This window comes from Cystoisospora suis (assembly GCF_002600585.1).
Source record: "Cystoisospora suis strain Wien I chromosome Unknown contig_1107, whole genome shotgun sequence".
In the NCBI taxonomy this organism is placed as follows: domain Eukaryota; phylum Apicomplexa; class Conoidasida; order Eucoccidiorida; family Sarcocystidae; genus Cystoisospora; species Cystoisospora suis.
In genome coordinates this window covers 24,753-41,803 of record NW_027153908.1, presented here as the reverse complement: position 1 = coordinate 41,803, position 17,051 = coordinate 24,753, and the positions used below count along the sequence as shown (strand labels likewise).

Sequence of the window (17,051 nt, the reverse complement as noted above, 5' to 3'; positions counted from 1 at the left end):
GAAGAAGAAGAAGAGAAAGAGAGGGGAAGATGAGAAGAAGAAGAACAAGAGGAAGAGGAAGAAGAAGTGAAGGAGAAAGAGCAAAGACGCTGAGAAGAAGAAGGGGGAGGAGAGGAAGAGAGAGGAAAAGGATGAAAAGAAGAAGTAAAGGATGAGGAAGAGGAAGTTTCGGAGAGTTCACCTTGACGATGTGAAGGAGATAGATCTTTCTGCTGAGTTTTGACACATACAACATTTTGACTAGCTTCTATTCTCTTCTCGTTAAAATTAGAAGACAAGAAAGAAGAAGCGAGAAAGTCTACTCCATAGCCGACACGCTTCTGCTGCTGCTGTATCCTTTCTTCTTCTCTTCTTCTTTCTTTCTCTTCTTCAAGAGCTCTTTTCTCCTTTACTCTTTCTTCTCTCTGGCAGAAAGAAAAAACCGAGATAGAAGAAGAAGAAGGAGAAGAAGAAGAAGAGGGAAGAGAGTTGGAGAGACATGAATCTCTTCTTCTTCTTCTTCTTTCGTGAATTAAATCAATGGAACATTTTCCGTCACCAAAGACAGGAGAAGAAAAGGAAGGATACGAAGAAACATTTTCTTTCTCTTTCTCTTCTTTTTGCTCCTCTTCTTTCTCTTGAAGAGAAGAGAGAAGATCCTGACACCTTCTTCTTCTTCTTTTACTTGGGTCGCTTTCCTCTCTCGTTTGACAAGAGAGCTTTTTAGCTTCGTTCTTCATCCGTAGAATCCCCTTCTTTTCTTCTTCTTGCTGTCTCTTCGAGATGTCTTTAGATCGATAGAAATCTCCTAGGTCAGGAAGGAATGAAGGAAAGCTCTTCGCAGGAGTCATGGGATATGAAGAAGAAGGAGTCTGCTCTAAGTTTGATAGGGTGGAGGATATACGAAGATGCGAAGGGTGACTGCCACAGGAGGTCTCTTTTGAATCCATCCTTAGTGATATCGATGAGAAAGGAGAAGACGAAAAAGAAGAAGAAGAAAAAGGAGAAGGAGAGGGGGGATTGAAGTGAGTTGAGCTGAGAGACTGCAATCTAGAATAAATCGAGTCCTCCATACCTCCTGCTCCTTCTCTCTTGTCTTCTTGTAGTTGGAGCCCTGACAAAGAAGAAGAAGAAGGAAAAGAGGAAAAGGAAGAAGAAGAAGAAATAGAAGAAGAAGAGGGTGTTGACATTAGGGTTGATCGGCTCTTTCCTATTTGAATCAGATGAAACTTGTCCATTCTCTTGGCACTCTCCACACTTGTCTATTTGTCTTAGCAGAAAAAGAGATAGATAGGTAGATAGATAGGTATGTAGACTTATATATATGTCTTATGTCTATCTCTGTAGATATGCTCTCCTCTCATCTTCGTCTCCTGTCTAGCTAAGAGACTTCAAGTGGATGACAAGAGTCATGAAGCTATTTCTTTCAAAAGTTGTCGGGAGAGCTTTATCTCTCTCAATCTTTTTCTTTTTCTTTCTTTCTCTTCTTTTCTCCGTATTCTTCTCCTACTCTCCTCCTACTTCTTGCTTCACGTCAGTCTCTTCTTCTTCTTCTTCCTTTTCTCCGCTCCTACGGGGGGTTTCTTTCTCATCTTCCTTCTCCTTCTTTTCATTCTTCAACACTCTTCTCATCTTCTCTCCTTCTCTTCTACTTCCTTATTTGAGACTTGTCATTTAGACTGCTAAAGAGATCTTTTCTGTCCTAAAGAAACCTTAGACAGACACGCCAAGACGCTCGATAAATCCACACCCCCTACACACTCTACATATACACACATACAACACGCATATATATATATATATATACATCTCCTATTCACACTTTAGATCTATAAGTTTATATACATACACTCCGTACTCTCTCTCTTTGTATCTCTCCTCTTTCGTCTCTCTCTAGATAGAGCTATACATGTAAAGACGGATAGGATAGATTTCTTTCGTAGATCGAGCAGAGAAGCTTCTTGAACTGACGGAGAGAGAGAGGTGAAAATTTATGAGAAGAAGAGAAGGAAATCCTTGTCTGTCAAGCATGAAACGAGGAAAGAAGAAGAAGAGAAAGAAGAAGAAGTGGAAGTAGTAGTAGTAGTGGTCCTGGTAGTGATAGTTGGAGGTGTCCTTTCCTTTGGTCTTAGTTCTGTCTTAGGAGGAGAAGAAGAGAGACAAGAGCCTCCTCGTTTCGAGGAGAAAAAGAAACCTTTATGTACGAAATTAAAACATATAGAGAGATAAATAGATAGATAGATACATAGATAGGGAGACTTGAAGACTAAAGAAGAAGAGAAGAAAGCCTGTCTGAAGGACGAGAGAGAGAGAGAAAGGCCGTTTGTGCGAGTTCGAGAAGAAGAGGAAAGAAGCTGATGGAGGGAGTTAAGAACGAAATTTCTCGCGTTTCTCCTCCTCTCTCTTCCACCGAGACCTTCTCTCTTTCTGTTTCGTTCTACTCTCTACATTCTTGTGACCTTCTCTATCTCTCTTCCCGCTTCTCAAAACGCAAAGAAAGACACATAGGTCAGCATTTAGATAGATAGACAGGTTGATAGAAAGAGAGATAGAAGAAGAAGAAAAGAATAGAGTGTGTATGCTGAATGGATGAAATATTAGGGTTTAGACGCAAAGAGAAGAAGAAAAAGACTTTTCTCTTCTTCTTCTTCGTCTTCTTCTTCTTCTCTTTGTCCTTCCTCGGCGGGAGAGTCGATTGTCTGAATGAGTGAAGTGGATGATAGATGCGCATGCAACTTCATCTTCTTTTTCTTCTTCTTCACGCACGGCAGTTCTATTGCAAGAAGAAAAGATTAAAACATTATGGAGAAGAAGCAAAGGGCTTGAGAAGAGTCTTTAGAGAATAAAGGAGAATCAAGGACGGGACGATAAAGAAGAAGAAGAAGAAGTGAGATGTCTGTCTGAGAGATACTTTGTCTTGCAAGACCAATCTTTGATCTATCTCTCTATCTATCGATCTATTGATCTATGCATCCATCTGTCTCTATTTGCATCGATCTACCTACTTCTTTAATCCTGTATCTTTAGAGTGCGTCTAGGAACTCCCTCTCTTCATTCCGTTTGTACTTTATTTCTTATCTATTGTCTCTTTATCGCATAACTAGCCAGCTAGACATGCCAAGGTCGTGCATGCATGCTGTTACGTCTTCTTCTTCTTTGCGGTGTACATACACTCCCCGATCAACCTGACGAGCTCACAGCAAAACCTCTGTGATCCCCCTTGTCTCTTCACAAATAGTACTCTACGTCTCTTCTCTTCAATTTCACCGAGACCACACAAAAGCTTCTCCTCTTCTTCTCTCCACCCTCGTTTGCAGTGACTCTCTTATCATACATATAGAGATATCTACATATTCAGATGTAGAGCGAGAGAGAGACTGGAGAATCGGTCACGTTCTCTATCCATCTATCTATATATCATCGTGATCATCCATCTCTCTCTCTCTAGATGCATGCGTGACTTGCCTTTCTCCTCTTCATTCAAGCGTAGCCTCTCTCACACGTCCTTCTCTCTCTGACGCCTGCTTCAAGTAGCTCTTCTTTCTCTCTCCCTCTGTATAGAGATCTACCATATCACTGTCTCTCTTTCTCTCTGTCAGTGGATCTCTCTATAGTAAAGAAAGAAAGACCCATGTCAAACCATGACTACTACTACTACGCTGCACCTCATGCCGTCCGTCGTAACTACTACGGCTAGGACTCCATTCCATGCATGCAAATCACCTCGAACTGTAAGAAGACGTACGTACTGACGTGGATATGCAGAGATCTAGATATCTCTATATACATCTATACAGAGAGAGGTGTGTCTGTACACGTCTTTTTATGCGAAGAGAAAGGATAAGAAACATGTATGTGAAGTGTCGGTACGGTAGATTAGGAGGGGCTTCTTATGTAAATGAATCTAGAGATTTCTGTCTCTCTGTGTCTTCCTCTTTCGGCTATTTCTTTTCCACCTCTCTCTGCTCCTCCTCTGCTTCTTATCCTGTGCGCTCATTCATTTCTTTCATTCCTTGAAGGGCTCTTTCTCCTCTTTCTCCAGGTGGATTTCCTCCTCTCGACAGTGCGTTCTCGCTTTTAGGCGAGAGCAAGAGAGAGAGAAAGAGAGGGAGAGAAAGAGTGAATGAAGACTCCTATATCAATCAACTAACACTACACTCCTCTGCTCTTCTTCTTCTCTTTGTCTACAGGAGATGACACAAGTCCCTACAAGTACTCCTATATCTCTCCTACTACTACTACTACGCCCTTCAGTCATTCTCCGCAACTCTTTCTTTCTTCTCCTTTTCCTCCTCCTGATCTCTTTCTTTCTTTAAGATTTTGTCTACCTCTCTTTGATCTATCTGCCTATCTATCATTTTAAGTTTCAGTATCTATCTCGTGTAGAGCAGTTGGTATTCTCCTGGTAGTTTCTCTTGTCTCTATCTTGTCTAAGGAGAAGCTCCTCATGTTGATCGATGGCCCTGTTGAAGATATGCCTTACCTACTTCTTCTTATCCTCCTCTTTGGACTTTCTGTTGAGTGTGGGTACATGAGAAGGCGATCTGTCTCACTCCCTCTGCTTCTCCACTTTTTCTTTCGCTCTTCTTCTTCTACTGTGACGGCTTGAATTGAAGCAAAGAAGAAAAGAGAGAAGATCTAACTATGTAGAAGAAGAAGAAAGACCGCTTTTCTTTCTTTCTTTCTTTCTTACTCTTCCTTCCTTCTTTCTGTTTTGTTTCTCTTCCTCTTCTTTTGGTAGGAGACTTCGCAAAGATAGAGAGAGCGATTGAACTTGGATCGAGAGATTAAAATACACAGAGAGGGAGACAGAGAGACAGAGAGAGAGAGAGGCCTAGGCTCGCTTACTTCTTCTGGAGTGTGGGTATGTGCTTTCACTTTAAACGGAAGTTGAGACGTTGAGAGAGAGAGGGAAGGCCACACTCCAGAAATATGTCTAGAGAAGAGTAGTAACGAAGCCATTCTCTCTTTCTCTTTCTCTTCATAACCTCAGTCAATCAAAAGTCTCTACAGTCTCCACGCCTACATACACCTCTATACGCACAAGAATGCCTATGTAGCTCTAGAGATATGTATGTATAAGCATATACTAGCACCTGCGTGTACACATGTAAATTATGTATACACGTGTATGTTAGAGAAGCTCGAGTAAAAGAAAAGAGGAGAAAAAGGATGACGGACCACCTTTACGAATGAAAGACAAAGGCCTCTGAGAAGCATATGAAGAAGAAGAAAAATAAAGAAAGAAAGAACTAGCTGTACATACACCTCATCTTTTCTAGACCAAATGAACCTTCAAGAGATTGACCGACTGATAAGAAAGAACATCTCCATACACACACATATATATACATGCATATATATATACATACATATATATATATATGGATAGATGTATCCATCTGTATACAGCTACATCTATATCTCTCTGTATAGTTCTGGCAGATATGAAGGACATTTCCTTGTGATGTGCTGAAGGTATTTGAAAGGGGGGGAAAACTGTCTCTTCTCTTCTTTCTCTTCTTTCTTTTCTTTCTTAAGAGACACGCCCTGCATAGAAGAGAAGAGAATGATCTTGATATAGAGGCGGCACCTACACACATACACATATACATATACATATATATCTATGTATAGATAGGTAGATATGTATATGTATATATATAGATATGTATGTATATACCTGTATTCCTCTCTATTCATACGTGGAGGGATGGCTGGACATGCAGATGAGACAAAACCGTTCGGATGAAGAAAATAGAGATCTAGTCTCTCAATCTCCTCTATCTCGAATCTACCTGTCTCTACACATCCATATTTATAGATATAGATACATATAGAGAGAGAGAGGTTAAAACAGTTTGGATAGACGTCTATGAATGTGCCTCTAAATGAAGTCTATCCTCCTCCTCCTCCTTCCTTACACCTTGGGATAAAGATCCTATGTGGCATCTATCTTTCTATCAGTTCTTTCAGAGAGCTGTCTATCCCGCCTTCTCTATACACCTATATACATCTCCTCTCTCTATATATACATATATATATATATACACGTGTAGACGATAGAGATATACACATGTCTATTTTGATATACGAAGAAGTCGAAACAGCTCTATAAGAAGAAGAAGAGAAAGAAGAGAGGAGAGAAGACTTCCAGAGAGAATGTCTGTCAGAGAGACAGATGTCTTTGTATTCTCTATCTCTCTCTTCATTCACTACAGTCTAGATATACGAAGAAGACCCACCACTACTACTAAAGAATTCTATAAGTGACTAGAATAATTACTAATACTACTACTCTAACTACTCCTATTAGAGCTATCGCTGCTCTAACTACGACAAGGACAGGTACACAAAGACCTCCTCCTTCCTTATTGACATTCCTCCCTCCACTTCTTTCTTCTTCTTCTTCTCCGTCTTCAAATCTTCTTCTTTCTCCTTCTTCTTCTTCTTCTTCTTTCTTACCCATAGCATAGCTCGGTATTTGGAAGAGTTGCTGAGGTGTTCGTTCTCCAGTCTCAACAATGTCCACTACAGACACAAGAGAAAGAAAGAAGAAAAGAGAAAGAAGAAAAGAGAGATGGAGATGAAAGGACCGGCTAGAAAGAGAAAGAAGCAAGAGTATCACGGAGAGAAGAAGGATCTATTTTTCTCTCTTCTTCACTCTCTTTCTATTGCACCTTCTTCTCTTCTTGTGCTTACAGAAATCGTCTCCACTCGTCTTTATCTATCTATCTATCTATCTCTCTTTAATCTATCTACTTTCGATCCATCTCTGTTTATATACACACATAAATCAACAGACTTTAGCTCCTCTTATTCTCTCTCTCTCGTCACTTTTCTTTTCACGGAGATATCTCTATAGACAAGCACACAAAGAGAAGAAGAGAAAGAAACGCTAAAGGAGGATCCTGAACGGAGGTAAAGAAAAGCACGAAGACGAGAGTGTCAAAAGAGAAAGAGACATATCCATGTATGATGCGTGCACTTATGAGACAAAGAGAGAGAGAGACATGCCCTACAGATGTAAGTCTTCTCTTCTTCTCATCCAAACTCCTTGCAAGCACCACACATCTATATCTATACAGACACACAGAGACAGAGAGACAGGTCTCTCTCTCTCTCTCTCTATATGCATATCTACCTCCGAGGAACATACAGATGATCTAAAAATGAAAAAGACCACTACTACTACTCTTCCTCTCTCTCTCTATATATACGATACATATATAGATGGATAGACTGAAGATAGAGACATCTATGAAATATATTTACATCTTTTATGCGGAAGAGAAGACGTCGTATGACTTGCGTGTCTGTATGTATATATCAGTCTATCTCTTTCTATATCTTTACCTACATGTATGTGTGTGTATATGCATATATCTATCTATATCTCTATCTATATAGCATAGGAGAAGAGGAGAGATGTATAGATGGACGCGAGAGGAGTCGGAGAGATAGAGAGAGAAAGCGAGAGAGTCGGCATGGAGAAGAAGAAAGAGAAGAAGAAGAAGACATACCGCTGCGCGTCTGAGAATTTCGATGAGAGAGATGACTAGGATAAGCAAGTTGCCTCCTACTGTATCACTCTACATACACACCCCCCCCCAACACATAGGGTGCAAAGAGATATGAAAAGAAAGAAAGAAAGAAAGACGCAAGAAAGAAAGAAAGAAAAAGAGAGGGAGGGAAGGGAGAAAGAAAGGAAGAGTAAATATATCATGGATACAGAGAAAAGGGAATAAGGAGACAAGAAAGAAATGTTGAAGAATCTATATTTCTTCTTCTCTATACTTCCTCCTCCTATCTGCATACATCTCCTCATGCACCATACCTATGTAGGTACATACAAATATATACAAAGTAGTCTATACACACCTATAATTACTTTCAGAAACCGATATATCTACCTATATATATCTACCTATATATGTATATATATACATATATGTATATATATAGCTATGTGTAGGGCTGTATATAGCTCAAGAAGACGATGAACGACAGGAGGTGGAACAGGAGGTCAAAGAAAACCGCGAGACTTCCTGCTTCTTCTCTCTCAAGAAAGAAGATAGAGAAGAAGCAGAAGAAAGAGAAGACAAAACTGCGGAGAGAGTATTCGTCTTCACCCATCCTTGGGGTGTCTCCCGCGACCTTATCAATCTAGTTCTCTTTCTATCTATCTACTGTCTGAGAGAGAAGCAAATTAAGATACCTTCAACTTCACCTAATCTATCTATCTCTATCTTCAATCTATCTCTGATCTATCTATTTTTAATCTATCTATCTATCTTCAATCTATCTCTGATCTATCTACATACCTGTATAGATCATCTTTCTCTCTGCATATGTATCTTCTATATACAAAGATATGTATGGGAGTTAGGGTTATGTGACTGCATGCATGCATGCATGGAATTATCCTTACATTAAAGGAGGTAGGAGGCATAAGCGTCATCGCCCACGTCAATCGACCGATAAGATTTCCCACGGCTATACTTCGATACATCCATAAAGGATACAGCCTCTTCCCTGTCCTAGAATACATACACCACACAGTGAGAAAGAGTGAGAAAGAAAGAAAAGAAGAGAGATGAAGAAAGGCAAACGACGCCTAGAGAACTTGACTATTGAGTCGAAAGGAATGAGGTAGCCAGTCTCAAACTCTCTCCTTGCTTTCTTTCTTTCTTTCTTTTTCTTTCTTTCTTTCTCACTCTTCTCTCTTGTCTTCTCCTTTTCAGAGAGAAAAAAGAACCACGCATCTCTCTCATCACAATGTATAGACACACACATATATATATGTATGGGGATATACATGTACATAGAAAGAAGGAGAGAGACAGTAGATATGTATACGGCTATGTGTGTATCTACGTGTGCGTAGAGAGAGAGGAAGAGAGAGACTCTATGAAGCCCGGTGAAAACGAGCAAGAAGAAAGAAAGAAAAGTCACAGCTATCCACATCTAGTTGGTAGAGAGAACCTATCTATCAGAAAGTGTGTATATACACATATATGTATATATATATAGATATGTTTATGACTTCTGTAAGTAGATGCCGGTGGAGAGCCGACAGAAACATGTCTACGTGACTGAGTGATATAGAGAAGGCGGTCACTAGGCTGTAAGCCCGGGTGTATTTGTGTGTATCTTTACATCTTCAAGAGAGACAGAGACAGAGACAGAGAGAGACCCGGAGACACGTAGAATGAAGTATACAGGTGACTTATGAGAGTATCTTCTTCGATGTGTCTCTCCTTCTGCAGAAAAGAAAGAGAAAGAGAGAATGTTTGAAGATAACAATACACGACAGAGAGAGAAAGAGAGCAGACAGATAGATAGATACAGACAGAGATAGAAGGATAGAGAGATTGATACGTCAAGAGATAGAAAGAGAGGTAGATGGATAGAGATAGAAAGAAAGAAAGTGAAGCACACATACAGAAAGAAGAGACCATTTGAAAGAGAGAAGACGTAGTCATTCAAACATGAAATAGACTAGAGTTTTAGTTTCTTTCTTTCTTTCTTTCTTTTTGTATACATGTCTTTGCTTGTAGAAGAAGTCTCTGTGGGTTTACCTGACGAAGTGATCGGGGTCAGGCATGAGGCTCCAGTCGACTTTGACGTCCCAGGAGAACATGTATAGCGTGCCAAGCATATACGAATACACCCATATCATACACATACTATACGGCAATACACCGAATGCCTCCCTAAGAGACACACACGCATGCATGCAAACCACAGACCAATACACACAGAAACGGACGGAAGAAAGAGAAAGAGAAGGGATCTTCTTCTTTGAAGTGAGAAAGATTTAGGATGAGAAGAGCAGAAGAATGGGCGGATGAAAGCAAAGAAGAGAGGCGGATTGACGATACCTTCAAACTCTTCTTCTTCTTCTATCTGTGCTTCAGCCACCTTTCTCTCCCACGATGTACAATTTAAATCGATCTTCCATCTATCTATCTATATATCTATCTCTCTACCTTTCTGTCTTTGACTATGTATCTATCTTTAATCTGTCTATCTCTCTTTCTCTGTCCATACACCTACATTGGTCTGTCTGTCTGCCTGTGTATATCTGCAGGTCTCTACTGACGTCCTTCATATCCACGCCCCTGCCCCTTTCTTCTTCATTGATCAAATCCTGTCTTTTCATGCAAATATAAAACCTGACATACACATACATCTACACATATACATCTATACATATACATATACATATATATATGCATATATATATATGTATAGAGAGAGAGAGAGTAGACAAGATAAGCGTCTTTGTTCTGAGGATGAGACATGAGAAGAGAGTAAAGAAAAGCTTCTCCCTTCTACTGAACTCTTACACAAACCACGTTACCTCATTCCCTTCTTATCTATATACATCTATATTACTGTATATACATCTAGATGCCTAGATACAAAGATAGATATGACAGGTATTGTTCCTCTATTCATGTATAGGGATGTAAACGACTGCTGTCTCCCCTTATTCCATCACTAGATGTGCTGCCCATCTCCAGAGCTCGACGCACACACCGCCCCTTCTTCTTCTTCACCCTCCCCCCTTACCATGGGACTGAATTGCAGAAGATGACGAGCATTCCAGCTATATACTTTCCCGAATTCAAGAGATGCATTCTCTGCTGATGGGCTTCTTTACTTATCACACTATTCACATGATCAGTAGGCACAGAATGAGAAGAGACCCTCAACCCTTCATTCTTTCTCTTCTGCAAGGGACTTCCTTCGCCTCGCCCTCGATCCTTCTCAGCCTTTTCTTTCGCTTCCTTCAAAGCTCTAGTGCTCTTTCGATATCTGCAGATTCAGAAAAGAAAGAAAGTCCAAGAAAGAAAGAAAGAAAAAAGAAAAAGAGAAAGAGGGAGAAAGAAAGGAAGGGGGAGAATGGAGAGACCGATGAGGTAAGAAGAAAAGAGAGAGAGAGAGAGAATGAAAGAGAGAAGAGAGAGAGAGAGTGAAAGAGAGAGAGAAGAGAGAGAGACAGAGAGAGAGACAGAGAGAAGAAAGAGTAGAGAAGACAGTCGTCTTAAGCACCCGTGAGACATAAGGGAGGGGGTTTCTGTTAAAGAATGAGAAAGAAGAAGAGGAGACATGCAAGTCTTTGTGCAAATAGACAGATAGATAGATAGATAGAGAGGACTTCTCATTGGATCGGTGCCTCTTAGTAGCGATAGAAAAGTAGATAGAAAGAAAAGCAAAGAGACACGCCTCAACTCCGTCTGTCGACTTCTACTGAAGGAGAAGACACAGACGAAGGCCCCTTTTACTTCACGTCTCTCTACTTCTCTATGAACAGCACGCAAACCTCCTACTCTCGCCTCTGCGCCCCGTCTATCTACATATCTATACGTATATATAAAGCTACACACCCTATCAGTATTCCTCATATGTGCATATACATATAGGTATATGGGGAGTAAGGGAGAGAGCAGATGTATGTAAATCTCTATATCTAGGTATCTATCTCTTTCTTTCTCTCTGTCTACGTTTGATTGCCCCTAACTCTTATTCTCTCTATGAGAAAGACAGCGAATGAGAAAGAGAGAGAGAGATAGAGAGATAGATAGAACTCTTCCAATCCACACGTCATTCAAGAAGACGGAGAAGATCAAGTTGAGAAAGAAAAAGGAAAGCACGAAGAAGAAGTAAATAGCGTCACCCTCCCTGTCTACTTCTTTTCTTGCTGAAGGAGGGGTGTGTTACCTTATGATACACTGGCAGAGACGTAGATAGAAAGGGAAGCCTCCAAGTATCGGCCTTATCCATGCATCACCTTAAAGGAAGAGTAAAGACACAAAGAAGGAGAGCAAGAAGAAGAAGAAGTGATGCCAATGTTGGAAGATCATCAGGAAAGAGAAAGACAGAAAGAGAGAGAGGAATGTTCGGGTGTATATACACCTGACACTGGACTGATGTGGTCATGGCCGAAGTGAAGAAGAAAGGTGTAGACAAGAGAGTGAAGGGGGGAGATCATGGAGGAACGAAATGAGGAATGAGAGAACAAGAGACCTAGAGATCTCTCGAAAAGGTCGAAAAGAGAAACTTTTCTCTCTCTCTCTTTCCGTCGCTCTCACTTCTTTTTTCTCTTTCTTCTCTCTCTTTTTCCTTCTTCGTACACTGACGAGAGATAAAAGGGTGGGGCGTAAAGAAAGAAAGAAAAGAAAGGAAGCAACGTCTACTCGTCGTATATTCAAGAGAACTGCCTGAAGAAACTATATACCTGTAGAGGGATAAAGAAACACAGGGTATGCAGATGCATACCTACTTGTATATAGATATGTGTATATATGGGCGTAGGGAGATATAGAAGCATGTACATACAGGAGCACATGATATACATATTTGAATGTATGTGTCTTGCGAATTCTTTATAGACATATAGATTAATGAAAGAAGAGAGTGATGGAAGAAAAAGAAGAGAGAAAAGGGTAGAGGTATTGTCTTCAGAGCGAGATAAATCAACACTGGACGGAAAACGATAAAGAAGAGACAAGCCAAGCTCTTCGACTTTCTCTCTCGAACCCTTTAGATATGATGAAAGGACACTTCAGTAGGTAAATATAGAGAGAGATCGATCCATAAATTTCTTTCTTTCCTTCTTTCTTTCTTCTTTTCTTCTCACCTGCACACTGAGCCTTCGTGGCATGATCAAACCCTGTCCTGAGAGAAGAAAGAAGAAAACGAATGAAAGAAAGAAAGAAAAAGACAGAATGGAGCATCGGAGAAAAGACGGAGTGAAAGAAAAGAAGAGACATAAGATAAAGCAAAGAAAAGAGATCTTCTGTGTCTTTATCGCATCATTCCAGGAAAATCGCGAGAACTGGAGGAAGAGAACTTCTCGAAGAAGGTGACAGTGAAGTGTACATACACCTCCGTCTTCTTCTTGTTTTCTATCTATGTATCTATCTTTCTTCCTCTTTCACGTTGTTGATAGCTATCTCCACCTCTCCATGTGTCTTTTTATCTTCCTATGAAAAGAGAGATGTGTCTGCGATCTGACGAATTGATAGGGAAACTACACAGGCAGAATGCTGCTCTTCTTCATCCATCGATCAACTTTTTACCTATCTTTAATCTATCTGTCTTTAGTCTATCTATCTTTAATCTATCTATCTAGCTTTAATCTATCTATCTATCTATCTATCCTTTAAGAAGTGTGTATGTTCTTCTTTCTCACTGTTTCTCAATCTTTCTTTCTTGCTCTTTCTTTTTTTCTGGATGAATGAAATCCAAAAGATGAAGAGTGTGAATGCGACGATGAAGGAGCTCTGGCAGACTATGTACACTGGACACGATATCGATTATATTGCAAGTAAGCTTACTATAGACATTGATAGATATAGAGATAGGTATATATAGATATATATACGTATGGGATAAGTATGTGTTTCTCTCTCTGTCTCTATGCATGCATGTATATACATCTCGAGATATCTCTCCGACCACATCTACACAAGCAGATCATAGCGGCAAAGGTGAATATGTAGCTACACATTCTTACATACATATCTAGATATCTCGTGACTCGTGGATTCCTTTTCTTTCTCTTTCTCCGTTCGTGTTTTCTGTAGACCGAAGACTCTGTTACGTTCTTTCTTCTTCTTCTTCTTCCTTTTCTTGTCCTTGGAAGGTATTTCATGCACAGACAGGTATATGTTGTACATCTAGCAGTACTACTACTAGTAGTAGTACTAGCACGAGGAGTCGTAGGGCTCTCAGGAGGAAGTGCCAGGAAAGAGAAGGAAGACATCTCTTTTCTTTTACAATAGAAAAGCAACTGGTAGACGACGTTTCTTCTCAGCCATCTTCTTTCTTCCTCTCTTCTCTTTATCTCCTGTGTCTATCAAAGTCGGCATAGACGTAGAGCTCTATCTCCTTTCTATTTCTTAAGAGTCGATCGACTCTCTCCTATCCTTCTTTACAGTCCGCTCAGATACAGAGGAAGAAGCCCAGAAAGAAATCTCAGGAAATCTGTCTATCTTTGGAAAGAAAGCCGCAGGAGGAGAAGATGAAGGGGGTGTATCATTGGGGAGTTCTACTGGCGCTGTATCAGCAGCAGGTCAAAGGTCGTACAACTATCGCGTTGTTCTCGTCAAGGGAGAGGTCGAGCTCGAAATGCGAGGCCGATGCTCGGCGGGACAGAAGGTCTTGGCGTCTATCATCATCCGGCTAGCGCTAGCTGAAACGTTCTGTATACACTGCGGTGTCTTAGCGCTAGACGAACCAACGACGAATCTTGATCGATACAATTGCGAGGTAAAAAAGATGAACATCTCATAAACCGTTCGCTCTCTCTTTCTCTCTCTCTTTCTCTTTGTCTTCATGGATAGACAGACAGTCACACTACATGATAACTCACCATGAGAAGGAGGATAAGGTGCCAAAGCGACGCAGAAAAGATGAAGCTGATTCATTCTCTCTTTCTTTCTTTCCCACTCTTTCTTTCTTTCTCTTTTTTATTTCTCTGTTTTCTCTTTCTCTTTCGCTATGTGTATGTGTGTATGGAGAGAGAGGAGCAGACGTCCTGTATGTAGGGTTTGAGCTTGGGTTGACGGGAATGAAGAGGAAGATGAGGAATGCCCTTCTACGTGTAGGCAACACAACATAAGCTCTTGGAGAATAAATACTGCATTAGGCATGCAATAGTTCATTCAAAGAATTACTCTCCATCTTCCAAATTCTTCTTCGATGAATCGCTCCTCTCTGTCTATCTACATTTATATCTATATCTATCTACCCATCTATCTGTCTATCCACCTACCTTTAATCTACCTACTTTTAATCTATCTATCTGTAATCTATCTCTCTCTACGGTGTTGATATGTATGATGTGCTTTGTGTGTGGGATGGCAGAGTTTAGCGAGAGCTTTAGCGGCTTTAGTTGAAGCGCGGCGAGGGAGTGAGAGTTTCCAGCTTATTCTCATCACGCATGACGAGCACTTTGTAATGCAGCTATCTCGACACGGCCTATGTGACAAGTTCTTTAAGATTCATAAAACTCTTAATGGGGACTCACGCATTTCTTCTTGTGAATTACAAGGATTCTAAAAGAAAGGGGGAAAACTCTTCTTTCTCTCTTGGGTCTATCTATCTAAATCTGTCTTTGATAGACTTCCTGTCTATTTGTCGATCTTGAATCTACCATCTATCCATCTCTAATATGTCTATCTTCAATCTATTCACTATCTATCTACATGTCTATCTTTGATAGACTTTCGATCTATCTATCTTGACTCGATCTAGATCGCTATTGTCTATTCTTCTTCAAGTCTTTCTACATCTCCCCAAAGGCAGAGAGAAGAGGAGGAAGAAGAAGAAGGACTAAGATGTATAGGAGTCGTTCCTTCTGCCTTTTCTTCTTTTTCTTCGTTATCATCCAGTTTCCTATTATATCTTTAGAACCTTCATCTCTTATAATACAAGAATGCAGCTGAAACACCATATGTCTCCCTTTTCTTTCTTTCTTTCTCTTTCTTTTGGCTATGTAGAATGCTTAAGACTAGACGTGCTTTCTGTAGGAGAGGCCTAGTTTCTTTCAAGATGTGAAGTGTATTGCTTGGGTCGTACTTGAGAAAAAGACCGAGGCAGTTGTTCTTCTTCTCATTTTTCATTCTTTCTTTTATGGAAGATCAGAAAGCTTTCTTCTTCTTCTTCTTACTTCTGTGTTCCTCCTCTCTCATCACTATTGGCATCATCCCCCCCCATAGTAGGCATCAGTGTTGGATTGCATGCATTCACGCATGCAATTGACTTTTTCGCCAAGAAGCTTCTCCATTCTTCTTCTTTGAAGGAGTAAAAAGGGGTGAAAATCTTCCGCAGGAGTGGTTTCTTTTCTTTTGCAGAGGCTGTCTATAGATAAGGCTAGATGGCACTTTAAGTGAAGAGAAAGGAAAAATGAAGAAGGAATCTTTCTATCGCAAGAAAAAGAAAGAAGAAAACTCCCGCTTGAGTAAGAGAAATGGAAAGGCAGTTCATGTGCTTTCTGAGAGATCTAGTACGATGCTCGCATACTTGTATAGAAAGAAGCTTTCTTTCTCTGTAGGCAAGAGAGACATAGATAGATGGACTGATAGATAGATAGATAGATAGGAGCTAGAGTAAAGATTGAGAGAGATCAAGATAGACCGAGGATGTGTAAGTAAATGAAGAATAGATGGGTAGATGAAAGATAGAGAGATAGGTATATGTCTGCCTATGTATAGGGATGTCTCTTATAGATGACTATGTGGAACGGTAACAAGCTGAGCGGAGTTTCTTTCTTTCTTTCTTAACGCTAGGAAAGGCTGCGTTTTCCTGCCTAATAGGTAGTTAAAGTCTAGAGGGGTGAGGATTCTGCATCTCTTCGTCCTTCTACGTAGCAGATGATCAATATAAAGAAAGGGTAGAAGAAGGCGTAGAGAGGCACGGGTTAATATGTACCCAAATCATAAGGGTGTGCGTAGAGCAATAGAGAGTTGTAGGAGGAAGAGAAGAAGAAAAAGAAAGAAACGTCATGCATTCCGCCATAATGATGGACAAGATCCCTCTGTGTCTCTACACTGAATCGGAAAACCGAACGTGTTCATACACACACACAGCATTTCGCTCATAGCATACATGAAATACGTTTATCCCTCTCCATATACAGATCTGTACATACCTATCTACCTACCTATCTATCTATCTATCTTTAATCTATCTATCTATCTATCTGTATCTATGTATTTCTATCTATGTCTATAGGTCACATAGCTTCAGATCGGGTGTTTGGATGAAATCGAAGAAAGAGACTGTTCGTATCAGTAACCCTTCGATTGAGAGTAGTAGTCGGATGCTTTACATGGAGAAGAAGTGTAGGAAGAACAACAGACGAAGTCAAGGAAGTTGACGCTAAAGAAGAAGAAGTTCATCTATGGATGATGAACAGGCTAATGACGGATATTAAAGAAGACTCCATGCATGCGTGCATTGTCGCTCTCTGTTTACGAGAGCTACCCTTGTGTAGAGCAAAAGAAAGAAAGGAAAAGAAGACCACCCCGCGACTACGAAGCCGGGGAAGATTGGAG

General features: G+C 40.4%; 2 protein-coding genes across 2 annotated transcripts; one reads left to right on the top strand and one right to left on the bottom strand.

Moving 5' to 3' along the window:
- Positions 1 to 5,375: 5,375 nt before the first annotated feature.
- On the bottom strand, positions 5,376 to 12,665 carry CSUI_002683 (g-protein associated signal transduction; the record flags this gene model as incomplete). Its single annotated transcript, XM_068062882.1, has 8 exons — positions 5,376 to 5,572; positions 6,445 to 6,510; positions 7,503 to 7,571; positions 8,411 to 8,519; positions 9,561 to 9,695; positions 10,558 to 10,803; positions 11,710 to 11,779; positions 12,629 to 12,665. Coding segments are annotated over 8 exons (789 nt in total), but the record flags the coding sequence as incomplete, so codon positions are not given.
- Positions 12,666 to 13,242: 577 nt separating this feature from the next.
- CSUI_002682 (smc n terminal domain-containing protein) lies at positions 13,243 to 15,810 on the top strand (the record flags this gene model as incomplete). Its single annotated transcript, XM_068062881.1, has 3 exons — positions 13,243 to 13,318; positions 13,931 to 14,262; positions 14,860 to 15,810. The coding sequence occupies 3 exons, from the start codon at positions 13,243 to 13,245 to the stop codon at positions 15,052 to 15,054; spliced, it is 603 nt and encodes a 200-aa protein (XP_067925145.1). The 3' UTR covers positions 15,055 to 15,810.
- Between the last annotated feature and the right edge of the window lie 1,241 nt (positions 15,811 to 17,051).